This window comes from Scardinius erythrophthalmus (assembly GCF_964197995.2).
Source record: "Scardinius erythrophthalmus genome assembly, chromosome: 18".
NCBI lineage: Eukaryota > Metazoa > Chordata > Actinopteri > Cypriniformes > Leuciscidae > Scardinius > Scardinius erythrophthalmus.
Window position 1 is genome coordinate 22,417,256 of NC_138238.1, and position 22,619 is coordinate 22,439,874.

Below are 22,619 nucleotides of genomic sequence, written 5' to 3' on the forward strand. Positions count from 1 at the left end.
GCCACCAACTGGCAACAGGAAGTGACATGTTTAACACGTTGATGCCGTTCTAGCAACATGTTAAAAATGCCATTGAGTTCTAAACATGCTAGAAACATGTTAAAACATGCTAACAATGCTTAGCTAAGTGCTAAAGCATGCTAATTCAATGAAACATGACTTTGTTGTTACTCAAGAAGGCAATGTCCAATTTGCACCAAACTTCACACGTTTGATAAGAGTTCTGTCCTGAACACACATCCAAGCTCATATTCAGTTATAGTCATAACACCACCTACTGGCAACAGAAACTGACATGGTTAACACAGTAATGCAGTACTAACCACATAATTATTGTGTACTAAGCATGCTAGAAACACACTAAACATGCTAGCAACACTTAGCTGAGTCATGAAGCATGCTATTATCACCATTATGCAAAACATTTTGTAACTGACCTTGACATACTCTTACTATATATACCTCCTTAAATGTACATTTCCCAACCATGCTCTGTCTTCCTAAAGCCACCGAGTGTTGATGGCACGGGTGCGAGGGCCCTTTCATCGCTGCTTGCAGCTTTAATTAGGGCCCGAGCACCGATGGTGTGAGGACCCTCTTGGAATTGCTCTGTTTATTATTATTATTATTATTATTATTATTATTCTCCGCATTTAATTGCATTTTTGAGGGCCTAAACATGCTCGGAAACTCACGAAACTTTGCACACGCGTCAGAACTGGTGAAAATTTACATCTGATATAGGTTTCAGAATTGGACGGGGCAAAATGGCTCGATAGCGCCACCTATAAAAGTTCAACGGAGTGCGCCTCCCGCAACGTTCCACATACGTGCACGAAATTCGGTACATACATGTAATGACCTAATACCTACAAAAAAGTCTCTTGGAGCATAGCCCTAAACACAACAGGAAGTCAGCCATTTTGAACTTCCTCTCAGATTTTTGTGCAGTTTTTGCCATTTTCAGGCCTCGTACTTTAACGAACTCCTCCTACAGTTTTAATCTGATCATCTTCAAATTTGGTGAGTGTAATCTTAAGGCCTTTGCGATGTTAAATTGCGAAGATCTTGAGTTTTCGTCAAAGGGCGGGTCCTCGGCGGCCTGACAAATTTCGATGTTTCGCCATGAAACAGGAAGTTGCTGTAACTCAGGCATGGAATGTCCAATCTGCCCCAAACTTCACACTTTTGATAAGCGTTCTGTCCTGAACACATGACCATGCTCATATTCAGTTACAGTCATAGCGCCACCTGCTGGCAACAGGAAGTGACATGTTTAACACTGTTATGGACTCCTAATAACATACAAAAAAGTGCCAGCAAGTGCTAAACATGCTAACAACATAATAGAAGCATGCTAAAACATGCTAGCAAACTCTTAGCTAAGTGCTAAAGCATGCTATTATTGCAATTAAATAGGAATTTGCTGTAACTCAGGCATGGAATGTCCAATCTGCCCCAAACTTCACACTTTTGATAAGCGTTCTGTCCTGAACACATCTACATGAGAAAATTCAGGTATAGTAATAGCGCCACCTACTGGTAACAGGAAGTGTCATGTTTAACACGTTGATGCCATTCTAGCAACATGTTAAAAATGCCATTGACTTCTAAACATGCTAGAAACATGTTAAAACATGCTAGCAATACTTAGCTAAGTGCTAAAGCATGCTAATTCAATGAAACAGGATGTTGTTGTTACTCAAGAAGGCAATGTCCAATCTGCGCCAAACTTCACACATTTGATAAGAGTTATCTCTTGAACACATGTCCATGCTCATATTTAGTTATAGTCATAGCGCCACCTGCTGGCAACAGGAAGTGACGTTTAACACTGTTATGGACTCCTAATAACATATAAAAAAGTGCCAGCAAGTGTTAAACATGCTAACAACATACTAGAAACATGCTAAAACATGCTAGCAAACACTTAGCTAAGTGCTAAAGCATGCTATTGCTGCAATTAAATAGGAATTTGCTGTAACACAGGCATGGAATGTCCAATCTGCCTCAAACTTCACACGTTTGATAAGAGTCATGGCCTGAACACATCTACATGAGAATATTCAGTTATAGTAATAGCGCCACCTGCTGTCAACAGGAAGTGACATGTTTAACACTGTTGTGGTCTCCTAATAACATATAAAAAAGAGCCAGCAAGTGCTAAACAGGTTAGCAACATACTAGAAACATGCTAGCAAACACTTAGCTAAGTGCTAAAGCATGCTATCACTGCAATTAAATAGGAATTTGCTGTAACCCAGGCATGGAATGTCCAATCTGCCCCAAACTTCACACGTTTGATAAGAATCATGGCCTGAACACATGTCTATGCTCAAATTCAGTTATAGTAATAGCACCACCTACTGGCAACAGGAAGTGACATGTTTAACACGTTGATGCCGTTCTAGCAACATGTTAAAAATGCCATTGACTTCTAAACATGCTAGAAACATGTTAAAACATGCTAGCAATACTTAGCTAAGTGCTAAAGCATGCTAATTCAATGAAACAGGACTTTGTTGTTACTCAAGAAGGCAATGTACAATCTACCCCAAACTTCACACGTTTGATAAGAGTTATCTCTTGAACACATGTCCATGCTCATATTTAGTTATAGTCATAGCGCCACCTGCTGGCAACAGGAAGTGACGTTTAACACTGTTCTTGACTCCTAATAACATATAAAAAAAAGGCCAGTAAGTGCTAAACATCCTACCAACATACTAGAGACATGCTAAAACATACTAGCAAACACTTAGCTAAGTGCTAAAGAATTATATTACTGCAATTAAATATGAATTTGCTGTAACTCAGGCATGGAATGTCCAATCTGCCCCAAACTTCACACTTTTGATAAGCGTTCTGTCCTGAACACATGACCATGCTCATATTCAGTTACAGTCATAGCGCCACCTGCTGGCAACAGGAAGTGACATGTTTAACACTGTTATGGACTCCTAATAACATATAAAAAAGTGCCAGCAAGTGCTAAACATGCTAACAACATACTAGAAGCATGCTAAAACATGCTAGCAAACTCTTAGCTAAGTGCTAAAGCATGCTATTATTGCAATTAAATAGGAATTTGCTGTAACTCAGGCATGGAATGTCCAATCTGCCCCAAACTTCACACTTTTGATAAGCGTTCTGTCCTGAACACATCTACATGAGAACATTCAGTTATAGTAATAGCGCCACCTACTGGTAACAGGAAGTGTCATGTTTAACACGTTGATGCCATTCTAACAACATGTTAAAAATGCCATTGACTTCTAAACATGCTAGAAACATGTTAAAACATGCTAGCAATACTTAGCTAAGTGCTAAAGCATGCTAATTCAATGAAACAGGATGTTGTTGTTACTCAAGAAGGCAATGTCCAATCTGCGCCAAACTTCACACTTTTAATAAACGTTCTGTCCTGAACACATGACCATGCTCATATTCAGTTACAGTCATAGTGCCACCTGCTGGCAACAGGAAGTGACATGGTTAACACAGTAATGCAGTACTAACCACATAATTATTGTGTACTAAGCATGCTAGAAACAGACTAAACATGCTAGCAACACTTAGCTGAGTCATGAAGCATGCTATTATCACCATTATACAAAACATTTTGTTACTAACTTTGACATACTCTTACTATATATACCTCCTTAAATGTACATTTCCCAACCATGCTCTGTCTTCCTAAAGCCACCGAGTGTTGATGGCACGGGTGCGAGGGCCCTTTCATCGCTGCTTGCAGCTTTAATTATTATTATTATTATTATTATTATTCTTCTTCTCCGCATTGAATTGCATTTTTGAGGGCCTAAACATGCGCGAAAACTCACGAAACTTTGCACACGCGTCAGAACTGGCGAAAATTTACATCTGATATAGGTTTCAGAATTGGACGGGGCAAAACGGCTCGATAGCGCCACCTATAAAAGTTCAACGGAGTGCGCCTCCCGCAACGTTCCACGTACGTGCACGAAATTCGGTACATACATGTAATGACCTAATACCTACAAAAAAGTCTCTTGGAGCATAGCCCTAAACACAACAGGAAGTCAGCCATTTTGAACTTCCTCCCAGATTTTTGTGCAGTTTTTGACATTTTCAGGCCTCATACTTTAACGAACTCCTCCTACAGTTTTAATCTGATCATCTTCAAATTTGGTGAGTGTAATCTTAAGGCCTTTGCGACGTTAAATTGCGAAGATCTTGAGTTTTCGTCGAAGGGCGGGTCCTCGGCGGCCTGACAAATTTTGATGTTTCGCCATGAAACAGGAAGTTGCTGTAACTCAGGCATGGAATGTCCAATCTGCCCCAAACTTCATACGTTTGATAAGAGTTCTGTCCTGAACACATGACCATGCTTATATTCAGTTATAGTCATAGCGCCACCTGCTGGCAACAGGAAGTGACATGTTTAACACTGTTATGGACTCCTAATAACATATAAAAAAGTGCCAGCAAGTGCTAAACATGCTAACAACATACTAGAAGCATGCTAAAACATGCTAGCAAACTCTTAGCTAAGTGCTAAAGCATGCTATTATTGCAATTAAATAGGAATTTGCTGTAACTCAGGCATGGAATGTCCAATCTGCCCCAAACTTCACACTTTTGATAAGCGTTCTGTCCTGAACATATCTACATGAGAATATTCAGTTATAGTAATAGCGCCACCTACTGGTAACAGGAAGTGTCATGTTTAACACGTTGATGCCATTCTAGCAACATGTTAAAAATGCCATTGACTTCTAAACATGCTAGAAACATGTTAAAACATACTAGCAATACTTAGCTAAGTGCTAAAGCATGCTAATTCAATGAAACAGGACTTTGTTGTTACTCAAGAAGGCAATGTACAATCTACCCCAAACGTCACACGTTTGATAAGAGTTATCTCTTGAACACATGTCCATGCTCATATTTAGTTATAGTCATAGCGCCACCTGCTGGCAACAGGAAGTGACGTTTAACACTGTTCTTGACTCCTAATAACATATAAAAAAAATGCCAGTAGGTGCTAAACATCCTACCAACATACTATAGACATGCTAAAACATACTAGCAAACACTTAGCTAAGTGCTAAAGAATGATATTACTGCAATTAAATATGAATTTGCTGTAACTCAGGCATGGAATGTCCAATCTGCCCCAAACTTCACACTTTTGATAAGCGTTCTGTCCTGAACACATGACCATGCTTATATTCAGTTACAGTCATAGCGCCACCTGCTGGCAACAGGAAGTGACATGTTTAACACTGTTATGGACTCCTAATAACATATAAAAAAGTGCCAGCAAGTGTTAAACATGCTAACAACATACTAGAAACATGCTAAAACATGCTAGCAAACTCTTAGCCAAGTGCTAAAGCATGCTATTATTGCAATTAAATAGGAATTTGCTGTAACTCAGGCATGGAATGTCCAATCTGCCCCAAACTTCACACTTTTGATAAGAGTCATGGCCTGAACACATCTACATGAGAATGTTCAATTATAGTAATAGCGCCACCAACTGGCAACAGGAAGTGACATGTTTAACACGTTGATGCCGTTCTAGCAACATGTTAAAAATGCCATTGAGTTCTAAACATGCTAGAAACATGTTAAAACATGCTAACAATGCTTAGCTAAGTGCTAAAGCATGCTAATTCAATGAAACATGACTTTGTTGTTACTCAAGAAGGCAATGTCCAATTTGCACCAAACTTCACACGTTTGATAAGAGTTCTGTCCTGAACACACATCCAAGCTCATATTCAGTTATAGTCATAACGCCACCTACTGGCAACAGAAACTGACATGGTTAACACAGTAATGCAGTACTAACCACATAATTATTGTGTACTAAGCATGCTAGAAACACACTAAACATGCTAGCAACACTTAGCTGAGTCATGAAGCATGCTATTATCACCATTATACAAAACATTTTGTAACTGACTTTGACATACTCTTACTATATATACCTCCCTTAAATGTACATTTCCCAACCATGCTCTGTCTTCCTAAAGCCACCGAGTGTTGATGGCACGGGTGCGAGGGCCCTTTCATCGCTGCTTGCAGCTTTAATTTGAGACTGTCCTTGGTTAACTGCAGTTTTAAAGTCTGCGTGAACCGGAAGTTGCAAATTACTTTTCTCCAGTGTTGTGACGTATATATCCAAGTGAAGCGGAATATTGAGCAGAGGGCAGGGTTTAACTTTAGCGCTCCTCCTCTCCATCTCTCGCTCATAGCAGACTAACGGTTTAAGGGAACGGTTAAGCATTTTCAACCCAAGCCGTCAAACTGACGTCATCAGAAAAGGAACGCCATTCCAGACCGGAAGTAACTTTTCAGATTTTGATTAAAGATTACCACGGCAAACAAATTTTTTCTGTGTATTAACTTGCACGGATTAATTGTTCACCACAAGACTAGTAATATGCGCTAACAAAGTTAATAGGGTCAATTTTGATTTCATGTCGACTTTAAGGAGAAAATACTCAGCAATCGTGACTTATGAATTTGCTCATGGTTTGTCTTAAACCATATTAAAAACACCACATAGACATATAAACAACATTAAAAACTTGATTTTCACCACAGGGGGTCTCTAAGCAATTATGCCTGTAATATCCTAAACTCTATATCTTTCTTCTGTAGGCAGGGTCTATATTTCAAGGATGTGGGTGACTGCATGGGGTTGCAAACCTTTTGGAACCTAAACAGTGGTTCACATTCCAAATATGGTTAAACAAGTACTGCTTTAATGTGTTCATTCTTGCTTTCTTGAATGTATTCTTGATTAATTGCAGACTAACATCAGCTGTTGAAGAACATAAGCGTTCAGTGCGGCCCTGCAGAAGAACCAAGAGCTCTAGAAACCCTCTCCGTGCCCTGGCAGCACGAGACGACCTCAAACAGGCTTATACTGAACAGAGACTGAATGTGGCCTCCGTGGAGACCAAAAGGATACAAATGGAGCGGAGTACGTTTGTTAGTCACATTTTGTGGTGCATTCATGGAATATTTGCACCTCTTTTATATGTGGTATTTCACCACAAAGATCTGTGTTCCAGCTTAACCTGTTAACCATGTTCTTTGTTTAGATTAAAGGTACTCTAAGCGATGTCACTTGTTTTTTAGGCCAACATTTTTTTTGTCACATACAGCAAATATCTCCTCACTATCCTCTAGCTGCCTGTCCCCTGAACACACTGTAAAAAAATGCGGTCTCTGTAGACAGCCCAGACTCCACAAACGGCAAGAAAAACAAACTGGCCCAGCCTGGACCACAAAACATAACAAACAGTGTTCCAGCCAAGAACCGACAAGAATGATTTGGGGGTGGGGGTTTGGGGGGTCAGTTGGTTGACGGGATGAGGAGGAGGGAGGGTCGAGCTAATCTCCATTTTTTTTGAACACTCAAATACTTTGAACGTCAACAAGAAGTGACGTCACCCAACATCGCTTAGAGCACCTTTAAGACTCAAACAGAAATTTCTGAATTCTAAAAATCTCATGGTGACATTAATTTCTACATTTGTGTCAGGAGTTTTGAAAATGAAACATGTCTGAAATCTATCTCAGTGTTCGCAGAGAGGAGGGAATGAGACATTGTGTAAGCTTCCATGTTACAGTATGCAAGTATCGCTTTACTTCCTTCTAAAGATTCTGAGGCAATAACTGTTCAGCTCCTCCTTATATGGTGAGAAGGAGTAAAGAGAAATCTCCAGTTTGCATGCTTGAACGTCGTTGGCAAATCCTACGGTTTGGCATTATTCAATAGGGCTTCAGTGTTACTCAGAGAAGGAGTTTCACCACTACTAGTGACGCAATGTAGATTGAACTGAAGTTGATACCTTTAATATGAAATACAAGCCTCTGCCGCATCCATGAAGAAAAAAATTCCTTGGCCCGAATTCATGGAAATATTCTTAAGAAAGAAGTTAAGAAAGTTCTTAAGACAAATTCTAATAAGTTTGTAAGAATGTTCATAAGTCCAACATCTTAATTTTTGACAGAAAATTACAGGCTTTGGTGTCAGGAGGGCTTTAGGTAGAGATTTTAGGAGGGCTTTAGGTAGAGATATTCCTCTAACAAAATCCAAATATTTAGCTGTACCATTCATTTTAATGAACCGTTGAACTTTACATGTAGGACAATGCACACTAAGCCACATTGCGCTTTCAGACCATTTCACAGCACTTTCACTTTTACTAGTGCTGCCCCCTAAAAGTCAACTAAATGTTAGTCAACTAAGTCTCCCTGATTTTGCATAGCGCCCCGATGCAAAATCTTTGCCGGCGTCAACGCATACTTGAATGCTTTCCACCAGTGGTGGGCTAGGGCATCCGTGGACAGCTCGAATAGACAGGAGATGTCGATCTGCCCACCTTCAAAAGGCTCTTTGCGAGCTTCAGCAGGGGACACGAGTTGATACCTCCTTGATGATTTATGCATGCCATCATAATCTGACAAACGGAGCATAAAAACACACGAGCAAGTTGAACTGCTCTCATTTCTAGACAGTTTATGTGCCACACCCTCTCTGTGTGCTTCCAGACACTGAAAGCCGGTCTGCCATCACAAAGGGCTCCCAAGCTCATGCTTGATGCAACCATTGTGACAGTTTTCGCGTCTGCACACCTGTCCCATTGTTACGGCCCGTTTGTACAAGGGCCCTTTGCATCTGCGGGTTATCAGGTTGCGCAGCAGACCCATGTGCCAAGCATGAAACGATACATGGTCTTTTAGCCAGAGCTAAAGCGGCTGCAATGAAGCAGGCCCAGCCGATATACTGTCGCAGCTGCAGCTATCAGCCCGTGTGTTCTTTTAAAGCATTTCAAAAAGAGGGTTTCCCCTAATTCAAACATTGTGAATAAATTAATTATGACCTTCCAGCGTTCAGGTAAGAGGTGGGCTCTCATAGAAATGGAATTGAGACTCACGCCCAGGAAAGAGCTTAATTTACTGAACATTCCTATTTTCTTTGTTACATTGTAGCAAATATAAAGTTAATTGGTTTCTCTTCTGTCTTCAGTGGCCAAGCACTCAAATTTGGCAGATGCGGCTCTGGCAGGTCTGGCCAGCAAAGAGAACTTTAAGAAAGTCAATCTGCGAAGCGTGAAGTCTACTGAGGTGGTGACCAATAACAGCGCTGTGCCTTTCCACAAGCTCATGCTTATCCACATTAAAGGTGAACCGGTCAATGATCATGCAAAATATCAGTCCAAGTTTTTGTCCTAAATGTGCATGTTCTGCTTTTAATCACTGGCTTTTAACACTTGTCTGTTAATTCATGCAGGCCGCAGGCATGTTCAGGTGCGTCTGGCTGAACCCAGCGCCCGCTCTCTGAACAGCGGAGACTGCTATCTGCTCATTACTCCCAAACACTGCTTTTTCTGGAGTGGAGAATTTGCCAATGTCATCGAAAAAGCTAAGGTACTACCACAAAGTAAATACAAATCCAAGCCTATTCTATATATAACAGGGTATTACAGCAGTGTTATTTTAGCATTGTTTATATACTCTTGTAGAATTTATTAATATTTTGAATTAAATAGAATTTTTTATATTTTAAATCCTTTAAAAATGTTTTCTTCTCTTAAAAAGCTTTTTTCCCCATCATTTTATTTAGCTTTAAAGGGTAACTCAACCCCTGGTCAGAGTCTGACTCCACCCCACTGGCAATACGGCGTGCACCTGAGACCCGTTTCAATAGTGCGCGCTCTCTGTAGGCATGTTCACATAAGCAGATGAGTTGCCATGAGAACGACTGACATCTCTATCTATTCATACAGATTACATAAACTGAGAATATTTGTTTTCGTTTTGAATTAGATCATTTAATAGCAGAGACTTAAATGTTTATACAGATATATTGCTCATGCCTGTGTGACTAGTATTCGCTGAGTTTAGTTTAAGTTTAGAGATGTACTCCAAAAAAAAATTTCACGGAGACGGAGAGGCAGAAAGCATACCCTGTTTATTTTCTTTATTTTACAAAAGCATGTTTTGTTTCGATTGTAAGTGGACACATAAAAAAGTAGACATTTAACAGTTTATTTTTTCATATTTCTTAAGTCTGTATGACCATAAATGACGGAGTATTTTAAGTCTATTTGGCTGCCCTGCGAAAAAATTCAGCAAAACGCGCCGGCGCGTTTGTCGACCCCCGAGGATTAACTTTAGCCTAATAGGAAAGAACATAAATTGTGACTAAAAATATATGCTCACTCACATCAAGACGCCGCTGTAGTGATGGAGTCCATGCAGGAGGAGCAGTGTTTGGCACTGCGTCGCTTTTCAGCGTGAGCAGTGCTGTTGCAACCAGCAACACTACACCTATGTACTGTACTAAACTGTACTAAATACAGATAAAGCTAAAGCTAAAAATCTACGCTAACTTGAAGCTATCCTAACTGATGCAATACTATGCTACTAACTAACTATGCTTCTAACAATACTACACTAACTGCTAATTAACTACCTAGGCTACACAAAATAATCTAAATAACTATATAAATGCTATGCTAACTAGATGCTAATATACGCTATCCTGATCGTTTTCAATACTCGCAATTCCAACTCCTGACTCCCTACAGTGATTTTGAAGGAACAAGATGTTTTTATAGAGGGGCTGCCAAGGGCGTGGTAGCTTGTACCAAGGGTGTGGTGAGCTGGTGCCCTCTTACGACACAGGGCACCACAACTTCCAATAGGAAAATTCAACTGTAGTAACCACGTACAACCTGAAGAGGGCAGCACTCAGACGTTTTTACACCATATATTTTAGAATTAAAACACTTTATACCCAAATGTCAAAAAATTTACTTGAATCAATGAACAGCACTAATAAAGCCCCAGTCTTACAGATCATTAACTAAAAAAAGTTGCTTTAAGGTTTAGTTACCCTTTAATGTATTTATATTTGTTTTAGTTTTAGTAATTTTAGTTCTTCAGCTCAAACTTATTTATTCCAGTTTAGTTGCTATGGCAACACATTGAATTGTGTGTCTTTTTAAGTTTTTCATCTATTATTTATTTCAATTTATTTCATTTACCGAAAATTATTTTAAATAGTTTTATTTAACAGTAACAACAGATGAGATTTTTTTAAAAGTAGTGACCCATTCTCTCTCTCTCTGTGTGTGTGTGTGTGTGTGTGTGTTTGGCATTTAACATTGTGGGGCCATTTGGTCGGGCCCCACAAGGAAAACAGCTTATAAATCATGCTAAAGTGATTTTTTTTTTTCTTTTTTTTTTTTTTGAAAATGTAAAAAAGTTTTCTGTGGTGGGTAGGGTTAGTGTAGGGGGATAGAATATACAGTTTGTACAGTATAAAAATCATTTTGTCTATGGAAAGTGTGGATATAAAAACAAGTTTGTGTCAAATTGTGTGTGTGTGTGTGTGTATCAGAGCTCAGAGATGGCTCAGTACATCCAGACGAAGAGAGATCTGGGCTGCAAAGCTCCTCAGATCACCGTGCTGGAGGAGGGAATCAACACAGAGAACCGCTCGGCCAAAGAGTTCTGGAGTCTGTTGGGAGGAAAGACTGAGTACAGAGGTACAGGCACTTACAAAAACACTTATCCAGGCCCTGCACAGATGTTGAAATGACAATATTTCACTCACCTTAAACACATATTCATGTGTAATTTTGTATATACAGACCATTGACTCTAGGCTAGAATTTACTAATGTTGCATAATCAAGTTCAGTTTATCCTCCATTCTTGCAGTATTTTGGTGTTGATTTACTTGTTGTTTTTTTAGTTTAAATTGCCATAGTTTACACTAACTTCCTCAGAAGCTCCATGAAGTTTGTTCCTTCTCTTTCTTCAAAAGAACAGTGTTTTTTCTTGACACTGCATTTGAATAACCATGTTGTTCCCATGCTATGTCCACGTTTTACCCCTTATTCTGTGCTGAATTTAGTGGAAAATTATGACAATTCCAGAACTACACACTTACTGGTAAAATCAAAAAGCTATTCACAGGACTGTGAGGGTGAGGCTTAAAGGAACCGTATGTAAGAAGTGTATTTCAATTAATCATAAAATTATATTGTCAATTATATTGATATTGTCATTTAAAAGTTAAGTTGCAGCCCTCAACTGATGTTGATATTGTCATGTTGTGTTTTGGCCTGATGCTCCACCCCCCTCCACCTATCTACCAATCACCAAGTCAGTAGTGTTTCGGCATCCGGGTTGCCAGCTCTGCTCTAGTTACCACAGCTGCAGCTACGAACGTGTCGGATAAAAAATGCCAGCCTATAGCCTGGGGGGATACCCCACTATACAGTAATTTGAAAGTGATTACAGTACCAGTTTTGGCCACAATCTTACATACGGTTCCTTTAACATACTGTATTTTAATGTCCATTATCAGATTGCATGCAAATGGTTAAAAAACGGTCCTGTCCAACAGTATTTCTGGCTATATATTTAGTTTTACTCAGGAATATGTGAAATTATGGAAGTTAAATGCATGTTGCTAATATACTGTCAATTTGAATGGCTGCAGTTTGCTTTGTGGAGATATGTTTTTACATGTGTGCATGTGTGTTTTACAGGTGCAGGGGAGCCAGAGGAAGATGAACTGTATGAGAGTGCTGTAGTAGAGTCAAACTGTGTCTACAGGCTGGTGGAGGATAAGCTGGTTCCTTATGAGGAGGCCTGGGCATCCATTCCCAGTGTCTCTCTTCTCAACTCTAAGGAGGTGTCACATTTATAGGCTCTTCTATGCGGTTCTGTCCAATTGTGGATGATCAGTGTCTGTGTGTTGGTAAACTGTGCTTGATCCCATTGTTCTGAAATTAACTCAAAGTGTGTGTGTGTGTGTTTGTGTGTGTGGCAGGCGCTGGTGTTTGACTTTGGAAGCGAGGTGTACGTCTGGACAGGAAAAGATGTTTCTTTGAGTGACAGGAAAGTGGCAGTGCAGCTGGGCAAACACATCTGGAGTGGCGCATACGACTACAGCACATGCAGGATCAACCCCCTCGACCCATCCTCAGCCAATAAAGACACCCCTAAGTGAGTGACACCTCCACTGACTATTCCTGCTTAGCTCATGTTCTCTGTCTGTGATAAAAAATAAAATAAAATTCTTACCAGGTTATGATTTTGTTGGCGATGCATTGAGCCTTGAGAGAGTGGTTTATAAAGCTCTCAAAAATGTGTTAACTCAGTAGAATCTCAAGAACAGCCATTAAAACCAGGACACATGAAAACGACTGATATATGCAAAATATATGATTAGAGCATATTAGAGATTAATAAAAGCATTTATTTTTGTAAATTTAATAAATTATTCTTTTAGTCTAGGAACAACAATCAATATTTTTAAAGTGACATTTTTTAATGTGTATCTTCAAATACACACTGAACATGAACATGAACAAAGTTAGTAAGTAATAGTTCTCGTTTTAAGTTTGAGAAGATGAAAATAAATTAGTTCAGTTAGTGAGTCACTGAATTAGACTTGTAACATTGAGTCAATCTTTTTGATTGAATTAGTCAAAGTCAGTCATTTTTTCATCAAGAGTAATTTTTTTCACAAATTGTACTACACGTGTTGCTTTGGTTTTACGTTTTTTCTATGTAACTAGAGAGGACAATGCAGTAGAAAGAAGTGTTGTCTGTTTGTGTTTGTACTGTTTCATCGTATTCAGTCAATCTCTCTCTGTACATTCAATTCAGACTAAAGAATGTAGACATTCAAGAACTGTTACTGGAACCAAATCACATAAGAATCCTACTCCTTTTCTCACTTGTGTCTGTGTTTGTGAGCAGACAAGGTGAGGGCAGGCCGAGCTGGGCCCTGTTTGGCCGGCTGTCAGAACACAATGAAACCGCTCTATTCCGAGAGAAGTTTCTTGATTGGGCAGAGAGGAAACCCCCCAAAGATGAACCGGTGGTGGAGGAGCTGAAGGTAACAGACAGCGAGACACTCAGAATGGATTCCAACCTTCTTTCCTTTGAAAAGATAGTGACAACCTGCATTTTGTCCTTCTCCTCTAGAGTCCAGTCTGTCAGCACCTTCCCACCTGTGACTCTGAGCTGAAGCCGTGTGACGTCACAGAGATGCTGGCGGGAACAGCAGGCTCTGTGAAGATGGTGCTGGAGGGTGTTGACGTGCAGAGAGGTCATGGATTGGTCCGTTCTGAGGATGGGCGGCAGGCTGTCCTGTCCACCATTGCTGTGGACTCATGGCACATCCGTGAGTTTGATGATTTTGAGATCCCGCCAGAGAGTGTGAGTCAGCTGCACGAGGGCGACACCTATGTCATCCGCTGGAAATACTCTGTCACTAATGTTGGTGAGTGAGGCATGGAACTTCATTTATTTGTGATGTTACTTTTGTACTTAGTATGCATCATTTCAGGTGATACAGTGCTTGTCAACCAGGGGGGCCGGGAGCCTCAGCAAGCTGAAAGTGACATAATTCAAAAGAAGCTAGAAGAGGCTAAAAAATATATTTTATCGTATGTGTTCGCAGTGGGTAAGAGACAGAAGCCTGGTGAAGTGAGTACAGCTGGCCCAGGCAGGGAACGCACAGCATGCTTCTTCTGGCAGGGACGTCGCTCCAGCGTCAGTGGACGGGGCACATCTGCCCTTATGACGGTAGAGCTGGGCAACCACAGGGGGGCGCAAGTGCTGGTCACACAGGGCAAAGAGCCACCCTGCTTCCTCCAGCTCTTCCAGGGAGGGCTAATCATCCACCAGGGCTCCAGGGAGGATAGCTTTAACAACACAGGTAATAAACAAAGATAACAATGAGCAAAACTTACCAGACCTCTTTTATATCTCACAGTAATTCCATGTGTGTGTGTTATTTTGGTGTGGTTTTTCTGTCAGGAGACTGGCGTTTGTTTTGTGTGCGTGGAGAGACAGTAATGGAGGGCTCGCTGGTTGAAGTGGAGTGCTGTTGTGACAGCCTGCGCTCTCGTGCTAGTTTGTTGCTGCTGGGGGTACGAAAGGGACAACTCTACCTGTGGCATGGCTGTAAGTCTCATCCCGGTGCCCGGGAAGTGGGCAAAAGGACCGTGGAGCGCCTCACTCAAACGTGAGCAGATTTACCCATATAGATTTAGGTTGTACTCACACTAGGTGATCTGAACCGTGCCCAAGCATGTTGGGCCCCCAAAGTCTGGTTCGTTTGACTAGTGTGATCGCACCGTGCCCGGGCGTGGTTCACTAACCATGCCCTGGCCTTCTTGAAAGTGGTGAGCCAGAGCGCGATTAAGTTGGGCTTGGGCATGGTACGCATGTAGTGTGATCGCTAACTGCACCGGAACACAGAACAGCTTCTACTCTTATGTGTCATCATTACAACAGCAAACATCTTCTATTACTGCTTGGACAGTACACTTTTCAATTAATTTGAGTATATCTAGGTTTATAGCGGGTCTGGTTCTCACTTCATTGACGAACAGGAATTGTAGCTTGCGAGTAAAGTCGCAAACAATTGAGGGGAGGGGGGACAATTGTGTGGGCTCGGTACCGTGCCTAGTGGGAGTACACCCTTAGACTTTTCTGTAAAGGAATTTAATGACCATGTGGTGATTGTGTGTGTATATGTATTTATATGCATGTTACAGTTGTCCTCGTGAGCTGGGTTTGAACAGTAACAGCAGTTTGAAAGTAATTGAAATAGAGGAAGGAACTGAGCCCAAGCAATTCTGGGATGCTCTTGGCAAGCAGGACAGGAAAGCCTATGACTGCATGCTGCAAGGTAAAAAAGAAAATGTTTATTTCCAAGCAATCGATGTTTCCTTGTTATAATGTTGCTAATTGATATGTCATTATAATCATACACATGCATAATATTTCCTTATGATGCCATTGCCCTGTTCCAAATCTAGTGAGCTCTTTTGCTGTCTACTTCTGACAAAGGAAGGCAGAATCTGAAATGAAACTTCATAAGTGACTGATTTGAAACTCTCTATGAACAATATTCTAGTATGTCTAAAAATATTACAGTTGGGAATAATTGATTATTAGTATTTTTTTATTAGGACACTTAACTAACCACTGATTTCAGGTTTTCCATTAGCATGTTGCTATCCTAACAGCTCAATATTGGAATAAGTCTAAAATATAGTAGCACATTATTTTACAATTTTAATTAAAACTGGTATCGCATGAATTATATTTCTAATAGACTTTTCTCTCGTCTTGAATAGATTTTTTTACTGAGCTCATATTGGAATATTTTTATGAGTCACATGCAATGTTGCCTTAGAATTGGGCTAAAAGCTGGGAACCATAATCTCGCTGACTGTCTGTTAAGAACAGCTTTTATGTTGAGAGTGTGTCTGTGATGCCTTAAAATGAAGCCTATGTAGGCAGCTTAATACGTTTTTAAGCAGGGCCCATGTGGTTTTTATTTTTTTATTTTATTATTATTATTATTATGTGATTCAGGTATATTCTCTAGTATATTACTGTCTCTGTGTGCGTGCAGATCCAGGAAAGTACAATTTTACACCACGTCTTTTCCGTCTGAGTGCCAGCGGTGGGACTTTTCAGGAAGAGGAACAGTTCGGGCCCGCCCAAGTGACAGGAACCATCATGGCCATGCCATTCCTGCAGGAGAACTTGTATTCAGCCCCTCAGCCTGGTACATAATGTCATTACATGTGACTGTAACCACAGATTTTCATAATGTCAACTGACATTGAATTGCATCAATGTGTTGCACATTGCGGTGTCAATAGTTTATTTTTTCTATACATTTTTCTGTTTTTATTCTCTGTAGCTCTGTTCTTGGTGGATAACAGGATGGAAGTGTACCTGTGGCAAGGGCAGCAACAAGAAGATACAGAATGTACCGGCTCGGCCAAGATCCGCTGGGACAGTGAGAGGAAGTGTGCCATGGAAACAACGCTACAGTACTGCCAAGGTTAGGAGATGGAATCTTCACTCAGGAAAGAGGGCAGGATGGTTTAATAAAGGAAATTCATGCTAGTCCAGAGGTCCTCTTTCCTGGAGCCCAATAAACTGCCCTGAAAAGTTTATATCCAGTCCTGAATAGCTTGATAAGCTGGTTTAGGTGTGTATGATTAGGGTTGGAGCTAAACTCTGCAGGACAGTGGATCTCCAGGAGCAGGCTTAAAGACCTACTGTATGTGCTAATCCAAATGTTCCAGCTGGCAGGTTCCTAACAACAACATGCATTAACTATTATTTTCGATCAGTAACAACTAGGGCTGTCAAAATGAACGTCTTAATTTTTGTGATTCCTTTTTTTCCTGTTTAATGTGTCTTTCTGGCATCGTTTGGATAGCATTACAGTATATGATCAGTCGCATTCATTCATGTGCTTTTAAAACATGCGCGATAAGACTGAAAAGAGAACTCTGTACAGTACAGATTTGCTTTCTCTTTTGCGTCAAGTTCAAGTTACGAAACATATATAGTGCATATTTTATTGCTTTGCTGTGTAATAATGACCTTCTTGTGTTTGTTTTTCAGAGAAGAACTCCAGACGGGCTCCTCAGGCCTACCTGATCCTGGCTGGTGCAGAACCACTCACCTTTACCAACATCTTCCCTTATTGGGAGAAAGACCCAAATATTAAAGTACGGGTACGTTACACCACCCATAGCTTTCAGAATGCCAGAGGATTTTTGTTTAGTTTTAAAAGGATTCTCATATATGAATCATACATTTTAATAAAGCCCAAAGATCTTTAATATTGAAGCCAATGGATGATGAAACTGTATGTCTGAATGTCTGTGCAGGTTGAAGGAGCCCATAATAAAGTGATTCTGGTTAAAGACGCCCTGTCTAAACTCAGCAGGCTGCAGTACACTGTGGAGGAGCTCACTTCCAAACCCCTGCCAGAGGGAGTGGACCCTCTGCGCCTCGAGTGCTACCTGTCAGATAAAGACTTTCAGGTAACAAACCTATAAAATGAGGCTCACATATGCCCTTTACCAGTGGTATCAAATCACTAAAAGTCCTGCAATCTGATGTCATGCAATCTAACAATATCACGTGAAAATATCAATAAAATTGAATAAAATCACAGCATCATCAAATTTAAAATTATAAATAAAAAAATGACATAGTTTTGGAACATGGCAGATTATAGTTGCTGATATAAGAATGAATATATTGTTCCACACAGGCTACTACACAATAGAATAGTTTGAAACTCTGTAAAAATCACAGTGGCAACCTCTGAGCAGTTGGTTTCAGAACCATGAAATGAACAAAGACCCCTGTAAAACACTGCCATGCTTCACAATTGTTAACAAACAACGACGTTCATTTGCTTGGGGTTTATTTACCCTTTCACAACTTATTTTTCTGTGACTGTCTATTAGTGACTGTCTAAAAGGCACACAGTATTGATACAAATACTTTAGCTAAAATAATATATTTTTAATAATGTCTAAGTAAGTACTGGTTCAAAGCAATCACTTTAGCAAAGTTTGCACTATTTTCTGTTTATTTTGATAAATAAAAGAGTATTGTTTGTTCAATAAATATACTGTCATTAAAATGTTTATATAAAAATATATTTTGAAAAAACAAACAACATTTTTAAAAAGTAAAGATTCTAAAAGCAGTGAATGAGATCCCAAAATTTTTTTATTTTATTTATTTTTTTAGAACCACAGCATTACATACAATACCGTATGGCATTGGGTTTTAACATGTTAGTCCATCATGTTCCCACAATATTGACAATTCTTCAAAGGGGAGAGGAATAATAATAATAATAAAAAAAAAATATATATATATATATATATATATATATATATATATATATATATATATTATTATTATTATTATTATATTTATATATATATATATATATATATATATATATATATATATATATATATATATATATATATATATATATATAATTTTTATTTATATATAAATAAAAATAATGGAGAAAGACAGAGATGAACACAGGGTGGATATGATAGTATAACTCATGATCACTGGAGTATTAAAGGCATTACAGGAGCCCACCTTTTTAAGGAAACAGTTTTCTGAAGTCATAATGCAAATGTGATTTTGTTCCATTTCGTACAAATCCCATACTTTTTGAATCCATGCGTTGTATGATGGAGGGTCAGGTTTTAACCATCTGCATGTAATACATTTAATGGCTGCAGCAAGTAAAATTTGTAGTAAATATATTTTAGCTCTACCCTCAAGACCCTCTGGATGCACACCTAGAAGGGCTATTAGTCTTCTGGGACTTCATAATGGAAGATTTCTTTAAGGGCATCAAATATATCTTTCCAGTAATTTCTTAATTTTGGACATGACCACAAAATATGGGTGTGGTTACCAACATGCTGGCCACAATTTCTCCAGCACTTATCTGAGCAGGATGGATTCCATTTTTCAATTATCTGTGGCGTTCAAAAAATCTGGTTAGGGACTGTTCGTTATTTATTTAAGGGGCCACCGGAGGAGTTTTGAGATCTGTTGTCAAAAAAGACATGACCCTCCCTTCGCTAGCAATACATTTTTCTATGACCCTCCAAAATGATTGTGAAAAAAGGCATGACCCTCCCCGATAATTTATTGATTAGCCTACTTCTGTACTGGTTTGCGCTTGGCAAAGATGTTCAGATAGCCATTGTTTGTTTGTTTTTTAAACCATCAACTCTTGCTTTCTCATCTTACTAGGGCTGTAACGATAGACCAAACCTACGATTCGGCTCGTATCACGATTTTTGATTTTAGATTAGAAAAAAAAACATGTTTTCGGTGCTGATGCGGTGTGACGCGTTCAACATGGGTGGCGTTGCGAATAAAGCATCTAAAAGCTGTCACAAAGAACCGGCAAAAGTAGGCTAATGATTATTAATATGTCAAATATAGCTAGGTTTATTAATAAACAAGTGTTTTCTGTGTCTACTGCAAAGATGAAGTTGACGATGCGTCGCGATCTTCTCAGAACCCGCCAGAGAGAAATGCACATTTAAGCTGAGAACAGTCTGTTTTCTTTCGTTATGAATTGTTCTGTTTAAAAGTAGACATTTCAACCTTTCTATATATTTCTCAGGTCTGTGAGGCAAGTAGCATAGCCTACCTTACGCTGAGTTTCGGTTCATTTATGAGACGAATCCAGTTCACTCGCCCGCGCCTCCGTGTCATGATTATCTATTTTCTATTTAGACTAGCCTATTTCTTTATTAAATCCAGATGAAACATTGATTTAAATTAAGATAAAATTAATAAAAAACGAAATTCACTTTAAAGAAAGGCTTTGTGCTTTCTGTTTGAGGTCTCTGTGAAAATTTTAAGTCGCTTCAGAGCAGTCATGTCCGTAATGGAGAACTGTCACGCCCGTAACATTTTTTTTTTCACATAAATGCGAACGCGAAAAATAAAATAAAAATAATATTATATTTTATGTTCTGTGGAGGCCGATCTTTATTCATCCGGTGGGTATATATATTTTGGTTTGCACAGTGTAATTTATAGAATTACTAAAAAATATTTTGCCACCTAAAAGTTAAAGATTTTTTTGTGTCACGTCACATGTGTATTTCCCTCATATTAAATATAAAACGCACGTGTAGACTGATATTTTTCTAATGTCTTGACTCAGACGTTTCAAAATATTGGTAGGCTATTAAATGCATTTTCTGAGAGTTTTTATTTTAAGTTTTGACTGCAAATGTCACGTCCATTCACTGGAATCGCCCAATTTTAACGAATTTATCCTCAACTAGTTGTGGTGTAGGTCTATGTAGGCTATTTTATGTTAACTTAAATAATACTAATAGTAATTTAAAGATGTGGTAGCCCTACATCTTACACATCGTGGAAACAAAATAAGAATGTAAACTAAAATATGGCAGTAGGCTATCGCTACAGCGCACATTCTATCAGCAGTTCTGGCACCTCAGACCCAATAGCCTACTGTAAAACTCGACGTACGTTCACATCACATGTTAATGCAGCAGTAGAGTTACACTCACAGGACACTGTGCACTTATTCGTAATCACAAAAGTTCATTATTTGCTCGTGCTTTAAAGCTTTGCCGGGTAAACATTTCTTTGGCGTTCTGTTCTGACATGATGCACTTTTTCTAAGCGCGAAATGAAGTGCGCGCGCACTGTCAAACAGCGCCAAACTGGATTTCTGTTGGGTCAGACCCATCTGATATCGAAGGGGGGCTGATAACGCGAGATCAACATGGAGCTAAATGGAAAAAAATAGCACCAAACAAGCCACTTTGAAATGTTGCTGTTTTAATGAATATAAAAGTTGGGTGACCCTCCCCCTAGACTAAAAAAAGTTGGATGACCCTCCCCTTAACAAAGAATAAAAAGACATGACCCTCCCCTATTTTCCTCCGGTGGCCCCTTCCATAAATACCGAACGGTCCCTTATTATCTTCCTTTTGAATTCCAAATGATCTTTGTATAGTTCAAATTTTTAAAGTAACTTTGGTCCATTCACCCATGGAGGCATTTTTAATGATACACTGGAAAAGGGTACTATTTTAAGTGGCATAGAACAGAGGCTCTTTTCAATATTGATCCACCGGGTTTTATGTCTTCTCTCACCAGGAGCCTCAATTGAGCTGCCCAAAAGTAAAACCTAAAGTTTGGGAGTCCCCGCCCACCATTTGTTTTAGCCGATTGTAGTATTTTAAGACTTATTCTTGGCCGTTTTCCTTGCCAAACTAATTTAGAAATTATTTTATTCAGCAAATTTCAAAGATATGGTGAGAATCAAAGATAGATTTTTGGCACTTCTATAGGTAACATCTGAAACAAATAGAGTCTCGGCAGGACATTCATACGACTAGATTCAACACGGCCAATAAGAGAGAGAGGGAGAGCTGTCCAATGATTTAAATCTTCACTAATATTTTTAATCACTTTTTTATAGTTTGTGTCCTAAAACTGGTACAAAGAGGAGGGAATAAAGATGCCCGAGTATTTAAACCCATTCTTGGGCCATTTGAACCTGCTTTTAATTTGGATTTGTTTTGAAATTTGACCATTAACCTCTATGGCCTCAGTTTTATCCATATTCACTTTATATCCAGAGTAGTACCCATACTTGAGAATTAGCTTTTTTAAAAATGGAATTGTTGTCTCAGGTTCTGTTAGGAAAAGTAGGACATCATCGGTGTATAACTACAACTTATGTTCCTCTCCTCCAATTACAATTCCCTTAATTGCACTGTCGTCCCGAATGAGTTGAGCAAGGGGTTCGATGCTGATAGCAAACAGCAAGAGCAACAATGGACATCCTTGTCTGCATCCACGTTGTAGAGTAAAGCGTCCAGTTCTACAACTGTTAACTCTCACTGAGGCGAATGGATTTGTGTAGAGTGTTTGAAATTGGGGCCAAATTTAAACCGTTTAAGAGTTTGGATTAGATACTGCCAAGATACCTGGTCAAATGCCTTATGAGCATCAAGTGATAAGAATATTGCCTTTGCACCTGTAGATTTTGTGTAGTTCATAATATTTAAAGGGCATCTTGCAGGTTTTTTTTCTTTCAAAATTAATATATAAACTCGTATGAAAATACCATATGAAAAGTTAATGCAGGATTTAAAATTGTTTTGCAAGACATAAGGGCACAAATTGAGTAGAAACGTGACAGTTTCCTTGACC

General features: G+C 39.2%; 1 protein-coding gene across 6 annotated transcripts in view; it reads left to right on the forward strand.

The window, feature by feature from the left end:
• svild (supervillin d) overlaps positions 1 to 22,619 on the forward strand; it is a 226,291-nt gene that overhangs the window by 185,940 nt on the left and 17,732 nt on the right. For 3 of the 6 annotated variants that reach the window (XM_081393653.1, XM_081393656.1, XM_081393655.1), the window contains 15 exons: positions 6,807 to 6,979; positions 9,035 to 9,190; positions 9,299 to 9,435; positions 11,414 to 11,561; positions 12,572 to 12,717; positions 12,856 to 13,031; positions 13,791 to 13,929; positions 14,019 to 14,316; positions 14,497 to 14,754; positions 14,856 to 15,063; positions 15,599 to 15,732; positions 16,465 to 16,620; positions 16,759 to 16,902; positions 17,475 to 17,587; positions 17,744 to 17,899. In XM_081393653.1, the coding sequence (XP_081249779.1) occupies positions 6,807 to 6,979; positions 9,035 to 9,190; positions 9,299 to 9,435; positions 11,414 to 11,561; positions 12,572 to 12,717; positions 12,856 to 13,031; positions 13,791 to 13,929; positions 14,019 to 14,316; positions 14,497 to 14,754; positions 14,856 to 15,063; positions 15,599 to 15,732; positions 16,465 to 16,620; positions 16,759 to 16,902; positions 17,475 to 17,587; positions 17,744 to 17,899 (2,542 nt within the window). Of the gene's footprint in view, positions 1 to 6,806; positions 6,980 to 9,034; positions 9,191 to 9,298; positions 9,436 to 11,413; positions 11,562 to 12,571; positions 12,718 to 12,855; positions 13,032 to 13,790; positions 13,930 to 14,018; positions 14,317 to 14,496; positions 14,755 to 14,855; positions 15,064 to 15,598; positions 15,733 to 16,464; positions 16,621 to 16,758; positions 16,903 to 17,474; positions 17,588 to 17,743; positions 17,900 to 22,619 lie in introns of those variants that run through there. The other 3 variants (XM_081393654.1, XR_014032158.1, XR_014032159.1) reach the window with 3 other exon arrangements.